The following is a 23785-nucleotide window of genomic DNA, read 5'->3' on the forward strand; positions in this document are numbered from 1 at the left end:
ATATTAGTTCAGAGAACCCGAATGCCGGTGACGTCACTAAGCGAAAATAGCCGAGACCAGTCGATCCCGCCGCATTGAGCGTCTCTACCCTGCACCAAGTAGCGTGTCCTGTGTAACTGCTGCGTGACTGGATCGAGTGAACACCGCCTGCATGGTCAACATGAGTAGCTACATTCAAGTGTGCGAAGATGAGAATGATGAGCCTATCGAGATCCCTACGGAAGAAGACAATACCCTACTGCTATCAACTTTGGTGGCGCAGTTCCCCGGCGCTTGTGGCCTCAAGTACCGCCATGCCGACAGCCGTGGTATGCGTGGCGTAAGACTTGTGGATGGCCGCCTGCATGCTCCCGACGAAGGCTGGAATTATGTGTTTGTCTGCGTATTCCCGAAAGGTGAGTGTTTTCAGATGTTTTGATGTATATTTGGTGCATGATATATGCTGTGTAGTCGAGGCATGGTTGGGGCGACCCCCTCCCCCCCACGCGGAGGTTTTGGCGGGCGCAGGAGGGACGCCGAGTAGTGGATGCGCATGCACGATGCGTCCTCCCCTTGTGATGGACTTGAAACATTTTCACATCTTTACCTTGCCTGCTTCTATGAAGCAGGAGGATTTGGACATTTCTAATGACGTATTTTCTTTCATTTTTAAATTTTACTCGATGAAATAGGATTTGAATTTTGTGATGGGGAATTAAGGACCCAAGCCACGCGTGATGCCGGCCGGCGTGTGACGCCGCCGACGGAAACCGCCCAAGCCGGCCATGCTGCTCCGGATGCGAGTCTAGAAAGATCTTTGGTCTATCATCATTTTTGTTCGACCTTGCTTATATTTTTCAGCATTCGCTTTTTTTTCTTAACTTTATTGGGATAGGAAGTCATATCATTAGATATTGGCTGATATTGGCTGATACTGTTTGTATAGCATTTGGGAAGGACGTAGGGGGAATATGACGCCTGAGATCGGAATTTAGGTGTAGTTTGATGGAAGTCGGGCAGAATTTGCCGACTCTTTGGATATTTTTCTTTGATAATATAAGGTTCACTTTGCAGGCTTTTGGATGCCTATCCTTTTATGGTGAGGTGAATGATAAACCCGTTACTGGGAGTGTTACCTAACGCCTTAATTGGAAGTATTTGTATGGCTAGCTTGATTAACGGATCTGTAGATCATGATATGTAACATGGCGCACGTGGATCGTTTTGACCCCCAGTTAAGCCCAGTCATTTTTATCCTGGCTTAAACATAACTCAGTCATTACTTAATCACAGAATTTATGAAAGGATATTAAGATATCCACAATTGTTTTACATGTCTTACATTAGTCGTGTAAGCCTACCTTAATATTGGCAGTCAGAATAATACAATGCAAGCTCTTCATTCCTGTTTCATGTAAGATTCTATATGGATATACAAAATTTAGCTCGATTCCTGTTTCATGTATGAGTCTATATGGATATGCAAAATTTAGCTCTTAATTCCTGTTTCATGTATGATTCTATATGGATATGCAAAATTTAGCTCTTAATTCCTGCTTCATATATGATTTTATATGGATATGCAAAATGTAGCTCTTCATTCCTGTTTCATGTATGATTCTACATGGATATGCAAAATGTAGCTCTTCATTCCTGTTTCGTGTAAGATTCTACATGGATGTGCAAAATTTGGTTGTAATCAAAGAATCTCGTATGACTAATATGTATGCCTCTGCCTGAGTGTATTTTGTATAATGCCCTTCTGCATGTACATTTGTTATTGCTTTTTTGCTGTAATGATCCAGTACCATACTAAAGGACTGCATTAGTGTTGTTGGAATTCAAAAGTAATTTTGTTGAATATAAAGAATTTGGTTTACCTTCAAGTGGAAGGGTTGTGGTTATAGTACATAGGGCCAGTCCTTGAGCTGCAAGTACAGAATAGTATGGCTTTTTATTTGTACTGATTGATCTTCCGTTGTTTCTTCCGTGATTCCCAACCCAGTGATGCCATACATACCGGTCTCTGATAAATGGGTGGTTTTCTTTTCATGAAACATGAAACCGTTTATGAAATGTAAGACGAGACATGGAAACATGGAAATGGTTTGAACTTTAGGAATTATTTTGGTAAAGAGTTCATGCATTGGAGTTTTCTGTTAATAGCTGGTCATATAGTGTATTGGTCTCCCTGATGAATGAATTAATAGTAAAACAAGTCATAATTACATGAGACAGTGGTATGTGTAGATAGAGCTATGGTTTTGTGCATTATAGTAGGGAATGGTGTGGATGTATCTTTTTCTGTCCTTGGTGCTGTCTGTAGTGATACCAGCTACAGCTAGGTTGCACCAGGAACAGATGAAGGTATGCCATGTCCACTCATTTCTTTACCTATAATGTCATGTACCAAAACCACATCTTCCAATGCATAACCAGACCCGACAGAACTTGCCATGGTAAAATCACTTACAGCACAACCCCGGCATACATCTTTCCAATTCACTATTATACTATGCACACCTTTTGCCTTGCTCCTTGTTCAGGCCCTCAGTATCTCATCTTTTCACTCCATCCTTCCATATCTAATTTGGTTGGTTTCATATATGTCAACCCTTCATTCTATTTTTATACATGCAGCACTACATGTTTTGCAGTCTGCCTCATCAGCTGCAAGAAATATTTTATTCAACCACAAAAGCTTTCCACCTGTATATGACTATTTCTCATATGTTCATCTTCTGCATTGTAAATTTTTCTTTCCATTTTGGTAACAAGATAGTTGTACTAATTCATATTTAGTTGATAATCATTGTATATGAAAATGTATCGACCAATAAGACAAAAAAAATGGGAGGATTGTATACTTCAAAACTATGGTATTCATTATAGTATAGAGGTAAAGAAACTTGTGAAAGTAGCCGTTTTATTACATTTTCTTGAGAATTTGCCATTTCTCATTAAATGAACTCCCAGCAATCTTGCTGAAATGGAGTTTGAAACAGTTTTGATCATTTAGAAACTTGATAGTGATTAATATGTGCACATACTAAATAACTTAATTTTTATTTGGTTTACCACTTGCACTATTCCTTATGTGGCATGGCACTTAAAGCACTAATTTTTTTGAAATTGACCACACCATTGACGTTTCTTTTGAACTATAGTTTTAAGTATGAAAGTAGTTGAATACAGACCCTATGATGAGTATTTGATGAGTATTCATTTGCTATTTGGAAAAATATTTTTGCTCGAGAATCTAATTATTACAACACAACCATATAAGAAATCATCTTTAAAGTATTATCATTTGACTTAATGGTTAAGACAGTGTGCATGCACAGTAATGAGTAAGTGACAAGGCAATATGGCATAATTTGGAAAACCCCTTTTTTTTCCGTGATACTTTTAGTTTCATGCCTGCACATTAATACTTTAATTTTTTATATAATTGAATATTAAAAGATAAAAAAGTATGTTTTCCACAACATTTTTAAAGTGGATATATATATATATATATATATATATATATATATATATATATATATATATATATATATATATAGGAAAGGATCACAATTTTGCGCGTGATCAAGATATTCCTTTGAGTCCACGGGGAAACAAACACGATGAGTTCCCAAGTGCACTTTCATGCCAGGTGAGGATATTCCCTCAAAGACCCAGTCCTCTGTTCTTAACGCTACCTCGCTGATGTGGGAGATGGCGAATAGTATGAAAGAAAAAGAAATATATATATATATATATATATATATATATATATATATATATATATATATATATATATATATATATATCAAATCTGGCTATCAAGCAATTTATAGTGGTACATTGCCTAATGCCGTATCTTCAACTATGGTTTTGAGGATCCAAATTATAGATTGGTGGTCCCAAACCCAGGATTTTTTTTTGGGGGGGTGATTATTTACTAAACATGAATTTGTGTAATTGCTATGGATTGAAGAATTTGTATAAATACAATGAGATTGGGGATTTAGGAATTACCGAAATAGTGGCAAAGGTGGTGTAAATAGCCTTCATATCTAATACATGTAATGGTATGCTAAGTCACCCTGCAAAAATGTTGCCATGAGCATTCAGTAGCGTACTTGTGAAGATTAAGGTTTTCATTATATGACACCTAACAAGTTTTTGCTTGCATCTTGCTTGTTAAAGCTGTGAAGCAGTGTCAGTTCAGAGGATACATGTTTGTGTGGCCATGAAGTGGAAGATGTCTGTAGCAAGAATTTTCTTGAATTGGGAAATGGTATCGTTTCCTGTTTAACCATGAAGAAACTTGAGTAGATGTGAATAAGAGCAAGGTTATTATATTAGGTTCTGTGGGGTTGAGGGACAAGTTAATTGGATGTAAGTTTGAATGGAGAAAAATTGGAAGAAGTGGTTTAGTTATCTGGGAGTGGACTTGGCAGCAAATGGAACCACGGAAGCGGAAGCAAGTCGGTGGGGAAGGGCGCAAAAGTTCCCGTCACCACCCAGCCACACATGAAACAACCCCCTCATGCACGTGAGGCAGCGCTAGGAAAAGACAGCAAAGGCCACATTCGTTCACATTCAGTCTCTAGATGTCATGTATAATGCACTGAAACCACAGCTCCCTTTCCATATCCAGGCCCCACAAAACTTTCCATGGTTCACCCCAGATGCTTCACATGCCATGGTTCAATCCATTGACAGCACATTGACCTCAGTATAACACATTTTTATTTCCACACATCTCTTATCTGTTCATTACTTACTCGATTAAAGCACCTTACACCACATATTGTCCTCAAACATCTCGTTTCCAACACATCCACCCTCCTCCGCACAACTCTATCTGTAGCCCATGTCTCACAACCATATAACATTGTTGGAACCACTATACCTACAAACATACCCATTTTAGCTTTCCGAGATAATGCTCTTGCCTTCCACACATTTTTCAACGCTCCCAGAACTTTCACCCCTTCCCCCACCCTGTGACTCTTCTGCTTCCATGGTTCCATCTGCTGCCAAATCCACTCCCAGATATCTAAAACGCTTCACTTCGTTTTTCTCTTGAAACTTGCCCCCCAGTTGACATGTCCTTCAACCCTACTATACTATTCTAATAACCTTGCCGGTTATTTATTCTCGGCTTTTTTCTTTCACTTTTTACCTAACTTGGTCACCAGCTTCTACAGTTTCTTGCCCAAATCAGCCATCAGCGCTCTTTCATCAGCGAACAACTGACTCGCTTCCCAAGCCCTCATCCACAACAGACTGCTTACTTGCTCCTCTCTCCAAAACTTGCATTCACCTCCCTAACAACCCCATCCATCAACATTAAACAATCATGGAGATATCACGCACCCTTGCTGCAAACCAACATTCACTGAGAACCAATCACTCTCCTCTCTTCCTACTCATACAAATGCCTTACATCCTTGATAACTTTTCACTGCTTCTAGCAACTTGCCTCCCCCATATATTCTTAATACCTTCCACAGAGCATCTTTCAACTCTTGTATACTTTCTTCAGATCCATAAATGCTACGTACAAATCCATTTGTTTTTCTAAGTATTTCTTGCATACATTCTTCAAAGCAAAGACTTGTTGCATGCATTCTTCAAAGCAAAGACTTGATCCACACATTCCTCCCCCACTCCCCTCATGTCCTTTGCTCTTGCCTTATTCCATTCTGCACTCAACCTCTCCTGGCACTTCCTCACAGAAGTCTCCTTCCCAAGCTCATTTACTCTAACTGCTCTCTTCACCCCAACATTCTCTCATCTGAAAACCTCTTCAAATCTTCACCTTCGCCTCCACAAGATAATGATCAGACATCCCTCTAGTTGTACCTCTCAGCACATTAACATCCAAAAGTCTGTCTTTCACGTGCCTATCAATTAACACACAATCCAGTAACGCTATCTGGCCATTTCTCCTACTTACATGCATATACTTATGTATATCTTTTTTTAAATCAGGTAACCCCAATCACCAGTTCTTTTTCAGCTTACAAATCTTCAAGCTCTTCACCATTTCCATTTACAACACTGAACACACCATGTACACCAATTATTCCTTCAACTGCCACATTACTCACCTTTGCATTCAAATCACCCATCACTATAACCCGGTCTCATTCCTCAAAACTACTAACACACACAGCTGCTCCCAAAACCCTTGCCTCATGATCTTTCCTTTCATATGTAGAGCCCATTTGTGTTGTCTCTACATGAAAAGTATAGTGTAGTGTATAAATACATGGTTTATTGTATGCCAGTCCTTCGGATCACATGACCCAAGAAAATATGCATTCGGGGATGATAAAAAGAAAAGTTTGGGAAATAATGTTTTAGATGATGGATACCATTTTACCTACCATGGCATTGTTTCAAGAAATCGAGAAATGGAAGATCATGAAATAATAAGCTAGGAGAGTGATAGCTGTAGCCGAGAAATAATAAAAAATGTGCAGGGAGGGCATTGGTAAGAATATCTTAATCTTAAGGAAGGTTGGATGTCGGTACTTTAAAGAATTATAACCTAGATATAACAGACAAGGTGTATTCCATCCAAAATGCCTTATATGCGTTCACATAGCCTGTTGAACAATGTTTGATATTCAAGTAAAAGATTAGTGCCCAAGTGGTTGGCTCAAATTCATGTTAAAATCTTTCTGGATTGGATTTCCAAGCGCTTGTAATAGATTTTAGACAGTTCTGTGTAGAAGTTTACACCACCCCCACCCCTATCACTATGTTCGTAGCATTAGTTTGCATATAACTTTATTCTTGGTTATAGACATTATTTTAAGCCACAGGCATCACTGTTTCATTGCTCTATTAACGTGTTCCTCAGTGTCAACTGAGCAAGTAAAGTACAGTCCCTGATTATGACTACATCTGTAACGAAACTAAACGGAAGTTGTTGGGAGAGCGTCATGTATCATAACTGCACAGTGATGCGTGTATATTGTAGCACAACTAAGTTCATACTGTAGTTTGCCTTGTTTTTACTACTGATATATAAAACTTTGTACCTATTGATATTTAAATTAATTTGCTACTAGAACCCATTGTCAAATTGTCTTAAGTTAGAAGCTGCAGGCATGTAATTCCTGTTATGTTTTTCCAAATTTGGATCATGTGCAAATTTTGATACCTTACCATGCAGCCTGTTATCAGTATCATTTTGAAGGAGCTGGTCCCAAGACTTCTCAATGGCACCCCACTTGTGTCTTAACAATTTAGGCCATAGTTTTAAACAATGTTTACGACATCAGATAATTCCCTAACTTCTGATGTACAATCCCATATATACTATGTAAATTGAATTTAACCAGTATCCTCTGATGTGGAATTTTAGAAAATGCTTTTTGAAAATTTTAGATGGATGTGTCAGCTCCAGTCAGAGTAGAGTACTCTTACAGCCTCTTAGTAATACACTTTCACCAGAAGTTTATTTCAACTCAGGTAAGTTGAGCCCAGTATCTCTTCTTTCTCAGCTTGTATTCTTCTTGTGGTCTTGGACGTCAAGAAGGTTTTCACTTGAAATTTTCTTAAGAAAAACACCCATATCTCAGATTGGGAAATATGGCATTCCATCATCAGATTAGAGAACACGAATAGGGTTCTTGAAAATGCACAAGGAAACCATTAAACAGTTGATATGAATTTGTTAGGTGACTTGTATTCTAGTGTACTTTAGGTATATTTCGTTGGTTTTTCTGGGATTCTGTTGAATTGTGGTGTTATTCAGAGGTTAAGGATACTAGTCAGTTTGAGCAAAACAGACTTTGTCTTAAAAAAAAAAAAATTGATGGTATAACTCCAACATGAAATTTCACTATCCCTATTAGAACTTGGTGAAGGTTTTTTTTTTTTTTTTTTTTTTTTTTTTTTTTTTTTTTTGAGTGAAAGTGGTTCTTAAATTCTGAAAATTGCCATGTAGTGTTTTCAGAACAATTGGTCATTTAGTTTTGCCAAAAATGTTCTTTTTGGACCATGGAAGTTTTAGATTTTTGAATTTAGTAATGAGAATTATATAATTTTTCAATGTTTCCAGGCTTTGTCTAAGTAGGCTTACTTTACCTTAGAGAGGTTTGCTGCAGAAAGTTATAATTGTTCAACAGTTTCCTCGTCTTTGGCAGAAAACAAACGCAAGTCTGATGACCACCTGGAAAGTTCAATGTCAAAGACTAAGAGAATGGAAAGCAAACAGCGTTGCTCAGATTTGATAGTCCTGGGTCTCCCTTGGAAGACTACTGAAAAGGAATTGCGAGAGTACTTTGAACCTTTTGGAGAGGTTCTCATGGCTCAGGTGAGTGAAGTATTTGTTTGTAGGTTATAAATGTTTGTAATAAAGCTGACGAAGTTGAGATGAAAAGATTTTGGATTGTCAGGTGTTATTGATCTGTTTATTTACAGGTAAAGAAGGACCCAAAGACAAGTCAGAGTAAAGGATTTGGATTCATCCGGTTTGGCAGTTATGAAACCCAAGTGAGGGTTCTGTCCCAGCGTCACATGATTGATGGTCGGCTCTGTGATGTTAAAATACCAAACTCCAAGGTAGTACAATAATTTTCTTCAGTATCTCTATCAATGTTTAGTGTATCCATTGTCTGCGAGGTAAGTTCACGTTTCCTTGTTTAGATACAGAGCTTTGTTTGAAGTGTTTCTTACACGCTCTTCGAACATAGCATTTATCCACACCTGCTACTAATGAAACCATGTTCCTTCCCATTTTGAACTTCTATACATTCCACTGCAACCATACAGCTTTCTGGATGATCAATAATAAGCACTTAAACCATGTAATTGGAAAATTCGTCTTCATCTGTTGCCTTTATGTAATGACTATACAGGCATTCTGCCAATCAGGCACCTTACCATGATCTGAATTACAATATTGTAGCACTTATTAATACAGTTCACTCTATGTATTAAGTTCAACTGCATTATCACTCACTCTATCCATGTTGCCACATTTCTTGTACAAACATCATACTGTGATTCTCTTGCTTTTGTACCTTGCTGCACTTTCATCGAACTTCATACTAACCGTGATTCTCGCACTTTGTGTAGTTCACCACAAACTACACACTGTGAATATCTCGCTTGGCATACCTCCTTGAACTAAAAACTACATTTACCAGCCTAACATGAAACACTTTAAAAAGGTGCTTTTTTCATAAACTATTCAACTTTTCATTATTGTTCCCATACTTTTTCTTAACATATTCTGGGCCCATTCTAATCAAGCAGAAATTGTTGCATGTTTCACTTAGAACACTATTCTTGCACGCGGTTAATTGGTAAGTTTTGTATTGTGTGTTTTCTTAACTTTGATTATGTATATTTTGGTATCCAAGTTATTTTTTATTAGACTTGTTCTGCTGTTTTGAGATTTTTTAGTTGACATATTTGTGATGCTTAAGACTTTCCTATTGAATTCAGTGCTACTCTGAACCCTTTCTGTCTTTAGTTTATTTTCCCACTTGTATGCTATACTTTTGGTTTGTGAATGTTTTGAATGCCTAGAAATTATGGAATGATGATGCTCTATCCTTAATTGAATATTAACCTCTCTTGGTGTTGTCTATGTTTGTCTATTACTTTGCACTGAACAACCACACACTTAATTTTGAGATGTGTGTTGGACTAGTCTTTTTGTTTTCTGGCCTCTGTTGGCAATGCAAACAGGATGAGTAAGGAGCTGCCAAGAGTCCTCTGTAACTTGCTGGTGACTATGGTGGATGGATTTGCACCTCATCCTGGGACTGTCCGAGTCTGAGATGCCCACTTGTATCCAAAGCATATTTCTGATGTATAATACTTTGTCGCCATCTCCCTTGTTAGCGAGGTAGCGCAAGGAAACAGACGAAAGAATGGCCCAACCCACCCACATACACATGTATACACCTATACATTTCAATGTATACATATACATAGACAAACATTATATATATATATATATATATATATATATATATATATATATATATATATATATATATTTTTTTTTTTTTTTCATACTATTCGCTATTTCCCGCGATAGCGAGTTAGCGTTAAGAACAGAGGACTGGGCCTTTGAGGGAATATCCTCACCTGGACCTCTTCTCTGTTCCTTCTTTTGGAAAATTAAAAAAAAAAAAAAAACAAGAGGGGAGGATTTCCAGCCCCCACTCCCTTCCCTTTTAGTCGCCTTCTACGACATGCAGGGAATACGTGGGAAGTATTCTTTCTCCCCTATCCCCAGGGAAATATATATATATATATATATATATATATATTTTTTTTTTTTTTTTTTTTTCATACTATTCGCCATTTCCCGCGTTTGCGAGGTAGCGTTAAGAACAGAGGACTGGGCCTTAGAGGGAAAATCCTCACCTGGCCCCCTTCTCTGTTCCTTCTTTTGGAAAATAAAAAAAAAACGAGAGGGGAGGATTTCCAGCCACCCGCTCCCTCCCCTTTTAGTCGCCTTCTACGACACGCAGGGAATACGTGGGAAGTATTCTTTCTCCCCTATCCCCAGGGATAGAATATATATATATATATATATATATTATTATACTTTGTCGCTGTCTCCCGCGTTTGCGAGGTAGCGCAAGGAAACAGACGAAAGAAATGGCCCAAACCCCCCCCCCCCCCCCCCCCCCCCATACACATGCATATACATACGTCCACACACGCAAATATACATACCTACACAGCTTTCCATGGTTTACCCCAGACGCTTCACATGCCTTGCTTCAATCCACTGACAGCACGTCAACCCCGGTATACCACATCGCTCCAATTCACTCTATTCCTTGCCCTCCTTTCACCCTCCTGCATGTTCAGGCCCCGATCACACAAAATCTTTTTCACTCCATCTTTCCACCTCCAATTTGGTCTCCCTCTTCTCCTTGTTCCCTCCACCTCCGACACATATATCCTCTTGGTCAATCTTTCTTCACTCATTCTCTCCATGTGCCCAAACCATTTCAAAACACCCTCTTCTGCTCTCTCAACAACGCTCTTTTTATTTCCACACATCTCTCTTACCCTTACGTTACTTACTCGATCAAACCACCTCACACCACACATTGTCCTCAAACATCTCATTTCCAGCACATCCATCCTCCTGCGCACAACTCTATCCATAGCCCATGCCTTGCAACCATACAACATTGTTGGAACCACTATTCCTTCAAACATACCCATTTTTGCTTGCCGAGATAATGTTCTCGACTTCCACACATTCTTCAAGGCTCCCAGAATTTTCGCCCCCTCCCCCACCCTATGATCCACTTCCGCTTCCATGGTTCCATCCGCTGCCAGATCCACTCCCAGATATCTAAAACACTTTACTTCCTCCAGTTTTTCTCCATTCAAACTTGCCTCCCAATTGACTTGACCCTTAACCCTACTGTACCTAATAATTAACCTTGCTCTTATTCACATTTACTCTTAACTTTCTTCTTTCACACACTTTACCAAACTGTCACCAGCTTCTGCAGTTTCTCACATGAATCAGCCACCAGCGCTGTATCATCAGCAAACAACAACTGACTCACTTCCCAAGCTCTCTCATCCACAACAGACTTCATACTTGCCCCTCTTTCCAAAACTCTTGCATTCACCTCCCTAACAATCCCATCTATAAACAAATTAAACCACCATGGAGACATCACACACCCCTGCCGCAAACCTACATTCACTGAGAACCAATCACTTTCCTCTCTTCCTACACGTACACATGCCTTACATCCTCGATAAAAACTTTTCACTGCTTCTAACAACTTGCCTCCCACACCATATATTCTTAATACCTTCCACAGAGCATCTCTATCATATGCCTTCTCCAGATCCATAAATGCTACATACAAATCCATATATATATATGTACTTGTACTTGCTGCCCTCTAACATTCCTGTTGACAAACACAATCTACACACTATGGTGTGTGTGAGGTAGCACTAGGAAAAGACAAGGGCCACCCACGTTCGTTCACATTGTCTCTGGCTGTCATGTGTAATGCACCGAAACCACAGCCCCCTTTCCACATCCAGGCCCGCAAAACATCCCTGGTTTACCCCAGATGCTTCACATACCCTGGTTCAATCAACTGACAGCACATCAACCCTGGTATGCCACATCATTCGATTTCACTCTATTCCGTGCATGTCTTTCACCCGCTTGCATGTTCAGGCCCGATTGCTTAAAATCTTTTTCTCCATCCTTTCACCTCCAATTTGGTCTTCCACATCTGTTCCCTCCACTTATGACACACGTATATCCTCTTTATCAAGCTTTCCTCACTCATTCTGTCCGTGACCAAACCATTTCAATACACCTTCTGCTTTCTCAACCACACACTTTTTTATAATCACATCTCTGTTACCCTTTCATTGCTTACTCAATCAAACCCCCTCACACCACATATTTTCCTCAGACACCTCATTTCCAACATCCACTCTCCTACTCACCCATATAACATTGTTGGAACCACTGTTTCTTCAAACATGCCCATTTTTGCTCTGAGATAAGGTTCTTACCTTCCACACATTTGTCAATGCTCCCAGAACCTTTGCCCCCTCCCCCACCCTGTGACTGACACACGCTTTCATGGTTCCATGTGCTGCCAAATCCACTCAGATATCCAAAACACTTGCACTTCCTCCAGTTTTTCTCCATTCAAACTTGCCTCCCAATTGATTTGTCCCTCAACCCTACTGAACCCTTGCTCTTATTGACATTTGATCTCTGCTTTCTTCTTTCACACAGTACCAAACTCAGTCAACAGCTTCTGCAGTTTCTCGCCCGACTCAGCCACCAGTGCTGTATCATCAGCGAACAACTGACTCATTTTCCAAGCCCTCTCATCCACAAGACTGCATTCTTTATATATGCACACAAAACATGTACATATTAATACACAGATGTATACATATATACAAGTATATTTTCACACCTGCTTGCTTTCATCCATTCCTAAAGCCATCGTGCCCCTCAGGGAACAGCATCACCATCTCCTGCATTAGCAGGGTAGTGCCAGGAAAACATATAAACCACAGTTGTTCACTGTCTCTAGCTTTCATGTGTAATGCACCAAAACCACATCCAAGCCCCACAGACCTTTCCCTGGTTTACCTTGGACAATTTGCGTGCCCTGGCTCAGTCCATTGACAGCACATCAACCCCTGTATACCACATTGTTCCAGTTCACTATTCCGTGAATGTCTCTCGCCCTCCTTCATGTTCAGGCCTCAGTTGTTCAAAATCTTTCATTCAATCTTTCCTCCTACAATTTGGTCTGCTTCTTGTTCCCTCCACTTCTGACACATGTACCTTTGTCAACCTTAACTCTCTTGTTCTGTCCATATGTATGGGTCATTGAAAGTGCCTGAGGATTGGTAGAATGCATGTTTAGTGCCATTGTACAAAGGGTAAAGGGATATAGGTGAGTTTAAACTACAGAGGCATAAGTTTATTGATTTTTTTTTTTTTTTTTTTTCCCCCGCGTTTGCGAGGTAGCGCAAGGAAACTGACGAAAGAAATGGCCCAACCCACCCCCATACACATGTATATACATACGTCCACACACGTAAATATACATACCTACACAGCTTTCCATGGTTTACCCCATACGCTTCACATGCCCTGATTCAATCCACTGACAGCATGTCAACCCCGGTATACCACATCGCTCCAATTCACTCTATACCTTGCCCTCCTTTCACCCTCTTGCATGTTCAGGCCCCGATCACACAAAATTGATTATTCCTGGAAAATTTTTTGGGAGGGTACTGATGTGCAGATCAGGTAATTGCTTGAAAGAATGTGAGAAATAGAAAAACATATTTGTATGTGGCCGTTATGGATCTGGAAAAGGCATATGATAGGGTTGATAGAGACATTTTGTCAAAGGGCTAAAGAGTACATTGTGTGGGAGGTAAGCTGTCAGCAGAAAAGTGTTTATCAAGGGTGCAAGGCATGTGAATAAGTAGGAAGAGAGGAGAGGGATTGGTTCCCAGTGAATGTCAGTCTGCGTTAGGAGTATGTGATGTCCCCATGGTTGTTTGATATTTTGATGGTTGGGGTGGTTAGGGAGATGAATGCAAGTTTTGGATAAATGTAGTCTGTTGGGGATGAGTGGGCCTGGGAAGTGAATGAGTTGTTCACCAGTGGCAAAGCATTGTTCAATTTGATTGAGAAACTGCAGAGGTTGGTGTATGAGTTTGGAAAAGTGTTTGAAAGGAGGGTAAATATGAATGAGCAAGGTATTAGGTTCAGCAGGATTGAGTGACAAGTTAGTTGGGATGTGTTTGAATGGAGAAAGATTGGAAGGAGTGCTGTTTTAGCTATCTGGGATAGACTTGGCAGCAAATGGAATTGTGGAAGCTAGTCATAGGTTGGTGAAGGTTCTGGGAGCGATGAAGAATGCGTAGAAAGAGAACATTATCTGGGAGAGGAAAAATGGGTATGTTTGAAGGAATAGTTGTTCCTTCAATATTTTATAATAGTGAGGCAGGGGCTATAGATTGGGTTGTTCAGATGAAGGGTGTATTGTTGGAAATGAAATGTTTGCGGATTATGTGTTTGAGGTGATATGATCGAGTAAGTGATGAAAGGGTAAGAGAGGTGTGGTAATAAAAAGTGTAGTTTAGAGAGCAGAAGAGGGTGTTCTGAAAAGTTTTGGACAATTGCATATATATGCAGATGTACATAATCTTGCCCAATTTCATCCATTCCCCTGCCCCACAGGAAACTGCATCATCACCTTGTTGGTGAGGTAGTGCCAGGAAACTGAGAAGAAAAGGTCTCATTTGCTTGTATTGTCTATCTGTCGTGTTCCCCAATCCACATCCAGGCACCACAGACCTTTCTGTGGTTTACTGATGTTTTGCATACCCTGGTTCAGTTCATTGACAGCTTACATATTTTCTTAAACTAGGAGAGATCTTCCTAATTCCAGAGAACACGGTACCTTTTTTTCACATTTTTATGGACCACCCTCCCCCACAATGGAGTGTTAATATTGTTGTAAGGTTGAATTTGGCATTAGAAATTGTGGTTGCTGATTGCAATTGAATAATCAAGCTAAAGGTGTGCCATTTGGCAAAATCTTGTCTGCTCTTTCTCTGATTTTTATACGTAATGTAGATCGAGAAACTGCATTATTATTTTATGTATTGCGTTCTGATCCATGTATTGCCTTTACTCCAGCAGGAAGGACAGCTGCAGCAGGTAAACAGCAAAGTGTTCATTGGTCGTTGCACTGAAGACATAACTTCTGATGATCTGCGTGAATACTTCAGCAAGTTTGGTGAGGTCACCGATGTTTTCATTCCTAAGCCATTCAGGGCCTTTGCCTTTGTCACTTTCTTAGATCCTGAAGTAGCTCAGAGCCTTTGTGGTGAGGATCATATAGTAAAGGGCACATCAGTCCATGTGTCTAATGCAGCACCCAAGAGTGACCCCAATCGTGGACCTTTTGGGCGTGGTGGACGCATGGGTGATGGGCGAGGTTATGGTCAGGGTGGATATGGGCAGGGTGGTTATGGGCAGGGTATGAATAATGGTGGTAACTGGAATCAGGGTGGGAACCGTGAAATGCCAAATCTAGCTGCCTTAGGCACTTCCCTTGGCCTAGGGGGTTCTGGGCAGGGTGGACAAGGGGGTGGGCAAAATGTTAACCCATTAAACATGGGAGCATTGACAATGCCCATGCTTGCTGCTCTTAGCCAGGCCAGCTGGGGTCTTCTAGGTAACCTGCAGCAGCAGAACCAAGATGGATCCCAAGCTCCAGGCAGCTACAACCAGGGAGGACAACCCAATCAGGGGGGACCTACCAATAATCCTCCCCCAGTAAACCAGGGTGGTGGTCATGGAAGCTGGGGAACAGGTGGTTCAGGTGGAGGCTGGGGAGATGGTAGTCAGGGGGGTTCTTGGGGACCATCTCAGAGTAGGGACAAGTACAACAGGTATGATATGTAAACAAAAAATGCTTTTGCAGACTTGGGTGGATGAGGAGTGGATGATAGACTTTAGGCCATGACAAGTAGAATGGTGATTTAAAGATGTACATCATGCAAGTGTCTGCAGTTGAGCAAATTTTGATACCTGCCTCTGAAGGCAGAGGGGGTGGGTCAGGGGTGTTAAGTGTGTGTGGTCATATCAACACTCCCTCTTCCCTTGTCTAAAGCATGCTCTTTAGGTTTTAGGAAAAGGATTCACTTTAACTATAATGATTAATATTCACGCTTAGTGTGTATTGTTTGGTGTGGTGACCATGTATGGGTGGGTGTTGGGGCCCAGATACTTGGCCCTGAATGTTGTAGCAGTGTTTGATCACATGGTATGATTGTAAGGGCACTCCTCTCTTGCTGCGTGGAGCCTCCCGGGGCATGGGTGGTGGCAACTTTGCCAGAAGGAAAGTGACCAGCCGTGTGACAGCTATATTGTACTGAGAGTGGTATGGACGTGTGGATGGCAGAGCTTGCCAATGCCAGGGTTGGTAAAACGTTGGTTCAATGGGTGTGTAAGTCTCAGTAGCGTGAGAGAGGCCCTCTGAACCCCTCAGAGAAGAGTGATGGTTTCAGTACTTTAGGTTCACTGGATTGATTGCGCTTCTTTGACGGGTGGAGAGGATCTGAGGCAATCAGTACCATGAGCCTGGCTCCATACCGTTCTCATGAAATGCTGTTATTAATGTTACAGTTGACAGTTGATTTCCAACCTGCTTCACGACACCATTGTAATCTAAGGTCACACTTTATTGCTTTCCCCATAGCTTAGCTGTTCGCCTTTTGTGAACAGTGTGGAACCAGGAGTCTTGTATATAGTGTGCGTTTGTTTACAGCAAGATGGCGAGACTTGGCAATTCCATGATGTGGCATCTTCCCATAGATTATTTTCCCACAGGAATAGAGGGAAAAGTATGTGGAATTGTTCGGCATGCTTGGAATTGCTGATTGTTTCACCAGTTACAATCATGTTTCTCACTCTAATCACAGACTCAATATTTGCCAGTGTGAGGTGTGACCGAGGAAGCCCTGAGTGTGTAGACTAGGAAGGCCAAACTGAGTGTGTGACGATGCAAAAAATTGATATATTTTGGAAGTCTATATGAGCATTGGCCTCTATTTTAATACTTCGTGTGCATCTGTTAATAAGGCAACCAAAAAGTGCTTGAGTCTCATTGGCCTAGTGTAGACTCTTGCCCCTTACTCCCTGCTCAACAGATCTTCTTGCTTAGCATTTTGTCAATGAGCACTGCACAAATCTTTTGTTTGAATTTGAAGTTAGGAAAGTAAAGTGTACTGAACATGAGTATCCAATTTGATTTAAATTTATACATGTTAATGCAGATGTCATTTTTCAAACTTTGTGCAAAAATGTGTTCATGGCAACAAATCTTCTGCCTCATAAATATACTCTGGGGAAGGGGCAACTACTACCTTGACCTCACCTGACCTCACCTCTCAGTGTTGCCAAGGTCACTGACCTGGGAATCACAGTACAAAGTCTGTGTGTTGAGCATGGTGGTCAGAAGTGCTGGTCAGTTGGAAGCAGAAAGTCATTCATAATTGTAGTACAAGATTACTGTCCAGTCCAAATTTTTTGACCCTGGTTGTGCCACATCAGTTTCTCAGAAGTGGGTTTGAATCTGTTAGATTTTATAATTAATGGTATTTTCTCTATTGCTGTCAAATGCATTTGGCATTATATAAACTCAAGATACTCCTTGCCCTTCCTGCTTTCTTCTGACACAATGAAAGAAGGTATGACAGAGCCACGTAGGAATAACAAGCAGGCCTTGTGTTTACCACAAGATCTTTCTCAGTCATAAGTGAAAGAATATTTTAAGTTTTTGGCATGAGTGTATTTCAGTACGGTTGATAATTGGTAGTTTCACAAACTACAAACATGCTGTTTTTTTCTCCATTCATTTCACCCAAGATTTTATTCACAATATTTCACCCATATATGAGGTGTACATGTACTCCATACGGGCTCTTTATGAAAAGTGTGTGCTGTGAGTTTTTATTGAAAAACATACTAGGAAGGTACAAAAGTGCATGTCCTGTCAAATGACCAGAGTGAGTTGTGTGACCTAATGCCAGACTGGTGTATTTACTTTCTCAATATGGTAAAGCCTTCCTTGGACAGTGCATGGAGTAGACCATATCCAGTCATCTCAGTATGAAAAACAAAACATGTTGTGCTCCATGTTTAACCCCAGGAATGGCATACTCATGTCAAATTTAAAGAAGTGTTGTCATCTTGTATCTAAATATATTAAAAGGGAGCAGCACTTTACAGTTGAGAAGGATAGGAAGGACCCAGTAGTGAGTAGTGCCAGGACCAAACAGACACCTATATAAGGAGATGGAAGATGGAAAGGATGGTGTAAATAACTGGATGTATTATTGTTAGAATGGTTTATGGATTTGTAAAATGGTATATGAAGCTTTTGAAAAATGAGTACTGTATGAGGAATTTGAATATTGAGCATGCTTTTTGAAATATGTAGAATGAATTCTGAGATCATGTAAATTAGGATTTTAAGTGAATGTGGTAAGGAGGGAGTGGGGAGGAGTAAGTAGGATGAGACGAAATGGACGATGTAGTGTCAAGATTGTTTTGGGGGATCCATTTTCATTTCTAGTTGAAAATGGACCCTCGTGAAGCATGAACCCAATGTCTGCTAGCAATGAACGAACTTGGTGCGCTTTCTACTGTTGTCCTTTCGGGCGTGATTGTGAATGTTTGTATTGCTGGAGTGCTCTGTCTAATAAAAGATTCACAGCTAAAGTTAACCAGTTTCCATAACCTTGATTTTTTGTTACCACATTAAACATTTTATTTCATTGGGCTTGAAAAGTTTGCTACAGTGTTAACTTCAATATGTACAAGAAGAAACTTCAGTTTGGGTTTATACATTTATTTTAGCCTACTATATGTACTGAGAACATGCTGTTGATTTAAAGCTATTTTTCTTTCATGTTCCCTTAAACTGCATTAGCGGGTTAGCATTATAAATATTTAAGTGTAGGGAAAGTGCTTCTTTGGATTTTTCTTTTGGAAAGTAATAGCAAAGGTGGGAAGGCTTTCCAGGGAAACACCTGATCCCCAGAGTTAAGAAAATTTTTAAGATTTGTAACATTGGATTTCATAATTTTATTAGTGAGAAATACAATGGTAAGTCCACTCCTGAAGGGTTTAATCAAATTTTGTTCGAGGGTTACTGTACCTGAGAGGGCCTTTTACAAGAGAGAGGATTAGGATGTCTTTCTGGTGTCAGCATGAGACAGACAAAATGGATGACATTGTTTGGAAATTGGAAGAAGCCCAATAAACATTTTATTTAGTGCAGGAGGCACTAACAAACTTAAGGGGTTAATTGGTAGGTAATATAGATGTTGGTTTTAGGAGTTTGTATATATATGGTATTATCCATGACAACTGTTGTAAATTGCCATCACTTTGTTTGGACAAAGGTGTCATCCATTTAGAATGCTTTTTATGGACAATGATGCATGTGCTAAGGATGGAGTCTTATCTAGGGTAGGTGTCATGGCTTTGAAAGTTTGTAAGGAGTGTTGGGACTAGGGCGAGGGGTTAAGATCAGAGGGATCTTTGTGATAACAGGGTTCAGCTAGGAGTGGGGGTTATTATTTTAGAAATAAAGAACAACATGAGATAAGCAAGAGAGGGATTAAAGCTGATGCTAGAAGTCATACCTAGCAATCACTACTGCAGGAGCGGGGTAGTCAGTGCTGATCAGTTTAGTTAACGACCAAGTTCAGGTAGTTGGGATAATTATTTACAATGATGTGCGACTGATAGATTCGGACTTGTACCAACTACCATTAATTTTATCAACATTGTCAATGCACAGATTAAGTAGACCACTGCTTTAGGAAAGAAATTGAATTGGATTCTTTTGAAAATATTAGAGATTTCCTTGCAAAATATACAATTTCTGGACATGCAAGTTATTGGGGAAAAGGTTATAATTTCATAGAAATTGAAGGTAAGTACATAAGAAATAGGAATAGTTTACAGGTAGGTCCTCTTTAAAGACAGCAGAGGTGGATGGAAGATTGAACACCATTCGATGATAGTGGTATGTTTTATGACTATTCCACTTGCTTAGACATGGCCTTTACCAATATGTGCTTGATGGCACTTTAATAATGTTAGGAAACTAACTCATTGACATGAACTGTTTTAGCTACAAATAAGTGATCTTGGTAATGAAGTTATGGAAAAATATGGTACAAGTGATCACTGACATATTACTTGTTAACTTTCAACATTGCCTGTAATGCTGCTCAACTTAAAATTGCAAAGAATGCCAGATTTTAGACTTCAGAATCTAGTTCTCTGCAGTGCTCTCAACTGGCAAACTTTTGATTATTATTAATGAAAAGTTACAAATGTAATTGGCAAGTTTTCCTAAAACTTTTAAGCTTATGAACGTATGAGCCAGTGCATAATTAATTATCTGAAGTTAGGCTTTTCTTTGAAATGTCATTTTATTCATCTCGGTAATCTACAAGTTTCTCTTCCAGTTTTGCAAACCTCTGTTGGATTCCAGTGGTCTACTTTGTATTCCTCTAGCATGTCTAGTGTGCATATTTACATTGTGTGCGTTTCATAGCATACATCACAATGGATGTATTTTTTTAACATTTTTCTATACCTGCCAACCTTAATGCATTGTAGGTTTTTCTGCCACTTATGATTTTTCATGCTAATCATACTGCTTTTCAATCTATTTCAGAAAATAGCATATGAACGTATAATATCCATAGTTCAAGTGAAATGACTTCTTTTGATGAAATGATTTTGAATCTTTGCATAATGTTGTAAGAATGTAAATTAAAAAAAATTGCCTGGTTATCATGTAATGCAAACGTATACTTGAGGGAGGAAAGCAAGTCGAAATCATAAATCGTGAAATGAAGTTAATTGCAGCCTGGAGTAGGAAGGAGTTTACATTTGCACTGGCAAGGCAACCTTTGACTGCTGTATCATCAAATGAGTAGGACTTTTTTTCCAGGCCCATTCATACCTCACAGGCTGCATACTTACACCAAACAATTGACTCCAGGCCCTTTCATTCCTCAGGCATCACACTTTCCCCTCTCCAAGACTTGAATTTATCACTTGCCACCTCTTCCATAAACAACTTTACAACCATGGTGACATTACACAACCCTTCCACAGACCAGCCTTTGCTTTATACTGTTTACTTTTTTCCTACTTGTACACATGCCTTACACCATAGCACCTTTCCTCCCTCACCATATATTAATATCTTCCAAAAGGCGTTTCTCAACTGTATTATGTGCTTTCTCTAGATCTTCTTTAAAAAAAAAAAAATCATGCTCTTTAAAGCAAACACATCCTCTACCACTGTGAAACCTTGCTGCTACTTCACTTGGTCAATCGCTACCTTACCATACAACTTTGCGAGGTACAGTCAACACACTTGTACCCTTGTAATTTAAATGTTCAACTTATCCCTCATGCCTTTTTTACAGTGGCACCATAGACTGCCAATCCAGAAGCACTTCATGATCCATACATAATTGGAAATCCTACCAACCACACAACACAACACTAGTACCAACCCCTTATGCCTCATTTCTTATTAAAGGCTTTTACCACCTTTTCCTTCACCGAACAATTGAGAATCTTCACATACCTCCCTGACCCAAACACCCTACATCTGTCACATCAAACACATCCTAGTCTTTCAAAATACAAACTTTGCTACCTATAACGCAACTTCTGTTTTTGCCCCTTCCACTAATGTTTCTCTTCCAAAACATCTTTCTCCCTAAAGTTTACAGGTTCTTGCATACCCAAGTTTACATTTTCCCATTAATTCAACCCCTTCTGCTTTTTCTTATACATTACCCAATTATTTGCACACCTTTCCTGTAAGTACTGCCCTAACTTTTTTTTTCTCGTTTACAGGCAGCTTCACAGTGTCATTCCACCACTCTCCCCTCTCAAATCTGCTCAGCTTTCACATGCAACATTCATTTCTCACAAGCCAGTATTCCTCACCCACTCCCATTGCAGCTTCTACTTGCTTGCACTTGGAATTTCTTCTTTTACAGGCTTGCTTGCTGTCAGTGCTCTCTTCTCACCAACATTGTTTCCTCTTCCAAATCTCCACAATATGATCAGGTACCCCACCAGCTGATCCTCTTGGCACATTAACTGTCTTTTACACGCCTATCGGTTTATGCCTGTTGACCATCTCTTGTTCTCGCATATGTATTCTTGTGTTATGTCCGTTTTTAAACTGTATTGTCACAATATTTTTTCAGCACAGTTGCACAAGCTATTTACCATTTTCTTTCATGTTACTGAATACCCCATGCTCCCAATTTTACCCTCAACTGCCACATTACTTGTCTTCACATTCAGATCACCTGTCACTAACACAGTCTCGTATATCAAAAGTGCTTACACACACATGCTTAATAACTCTTGACTCTCATGCTCTTTCTTCTCACTTCAAGGTGTATAAGCTCTAATAATCACCTGCCATGCACTTTTACTCCCCGCCAAGAATTTTCACGTCCATACACTTTCAAATACTCCCACAGCTGCCTCGAGTAATACCGCTCATTCCTAAGGTCATGTCCTGTCTCCAAGTTTTATTTATTATACTTTATCACCATTTCCCATGTCAGCAAGGTAGCTCAAGGAAACAAAGACCCACACTCCTTTACACGCATTAGCACATGTATACATATATATAAATGTACAAGTTCATTCTCGCTCTCCATCCATTCCTGGCGCTGTCCTGCCCAACTGGAAACTGCATTGCCACCCCATGTCAGCGAGGTAGCACTATGAAGTATGAATATGCACATGTATGTACATATATGTATTACTTTCTAAAAGAAAGTATTCTTGGCAGTACATTGCTAACCCACGAAATGGTGAATGTCTATGAAAGTATATATATTCCCATTTACCATCTCCCACGTTAGTAAGGTAATGTCACGAACTGAGGACAGAGCCCCAGAGGGAAAATCCTCTCTTGGCTTCTTTCTATGTTCTTCCTTTGGAGAAGTAAAAACTGTAGGGGAGGATTTCCAACCCCTTCCTCCCACCCCTTTAAGTAGATTACTATGACACCGGAAATACATGGGAAGTATAATTATATATAAATTTTTATTCTTTCAAACTATTCGCCATTTTCCGCATTGGCGAGTTAGTGTTAAGAACAGAGAACTGGGCCTTTGAGGGAATATCCTCACCTGGTCCCCTTCTGTTCCTTCTTTTGGAAAATTAAAAAAAATGAGGGGAGGATTTCCAGCACCCCGCTCCCTCCCCTTTTAGTCGCCTTCTACGACACGCAGGGAATACGTGGGAAATATCCTTTCTCCCCTATATATATATATATATATATATATATATATATATATATATATTTTTTTTTTTTTTTTTTTTTTTTTTATACTTTGTCGCTGTCTCCCGCGTTTTCGAGGTAGCGCAAGGAAACAGACGAAAGAAATGGCCCCCCCCCCCCATACACATGTACATACACACGTCCACACACGCAAATATACATACCTACACAGCTTTCCATGGTTTACCCCAGACGCTTCACATGCCTTGATTCAATCCACTGACAGCACGTCAAACCCTGTATACCACATCGCTCCAATTCACTCTATTCCTTGCCCTCCTTTCACCCTCCTGCATGTTCAGGCCCCGATCACACAAAATCTTTTTCACTCCATCTTTCCACCTCCAATTTGGTCTCCCTCTTCTCCT

At 39.9% G+C, this 23785-nt stretch overlaps 1 protein-coding gene across 8 annotated transcripts; it reads left to right on the plus strand.

The window, feature by feature from the left end:
- The first annotated feature begins 34 nt into the window (after window positions 1–34).
- Window positions 35–18787, plus strand: TBPH (TAR DNA-binding protein-43 homolog). 8 transcript variants are annotated; one of them, XM_071682635.1, is made up of 5 exons: window positions 48–395; window positions 7375–7458; window positions 8118–8305; window positions 8413–8553; window positions 15200–18787. In XM_071682635.1, the coding sequence occupies exons 1-5, from the start codon at window positions 152–154 to the stop codon at window positions 15965–15967; spliced, it is 1425 nt and encodes a 474-aa protein (XP_071538736.1). In that variant the 5' UTR covers window positions 48–151; the 3' UTR covers window positions 15968–18787. The 8 variants fall into 8 exon arrangements, with proteins under 8 accessions (XP_071538741.1, XP_071538740.1, XP_071538736.1 ...); XM_071682634.1 differs by having other exon boundaries at window positions 49–395; window positions 15197–18787; XM_071682637.1 differs by having other exon boundaries at window positions 49–395; window positions 8136–8305; window positions 15197–18787.
- Window positions 18788–23785: the final 4998 nt, after the last annotated feature.

The sequence above is a fragment of the Panulirus ornatus genome, chromosome 34 (genome assembly GCF_036320965.1).
Source record: "Panulirus ornatus isolate Po-2019 chromosome 34, ASM3632096v1, whole genome shotgun sequence".
Taxonomy (NCBI): Eukaryota; Metazoa; Arthropoda; class Malacostraca; order Decapoda; family Palinuridae; genus Panulirus; species Panulirus ornatus.

Excerpts from the sequence above, each read along its gene's own strand:
- TBPH (XM_071682634.1), top strand. The coding sequence starts at position 152 with ATGGTCAACATGAGTAGCTACATTCAAGTGTGCGAAGATGAGAATGAT. Across the intron at positions 396-7,374 it reads TGTCTGCGTATTCCCGAAAG|ATGGATGTGTCAGCTCCAGT; the intron begins GTGAGTGTTTTC and ends TGAAAATTTTAG. Across the intron at positions 8,554-15,196 it reads TTAAAATACCAAACTCCAAG|CAGGAAGGACAGCTGCAGCA; the intron begins GTAGTACAATAA and ends CCTTTACTCCAG.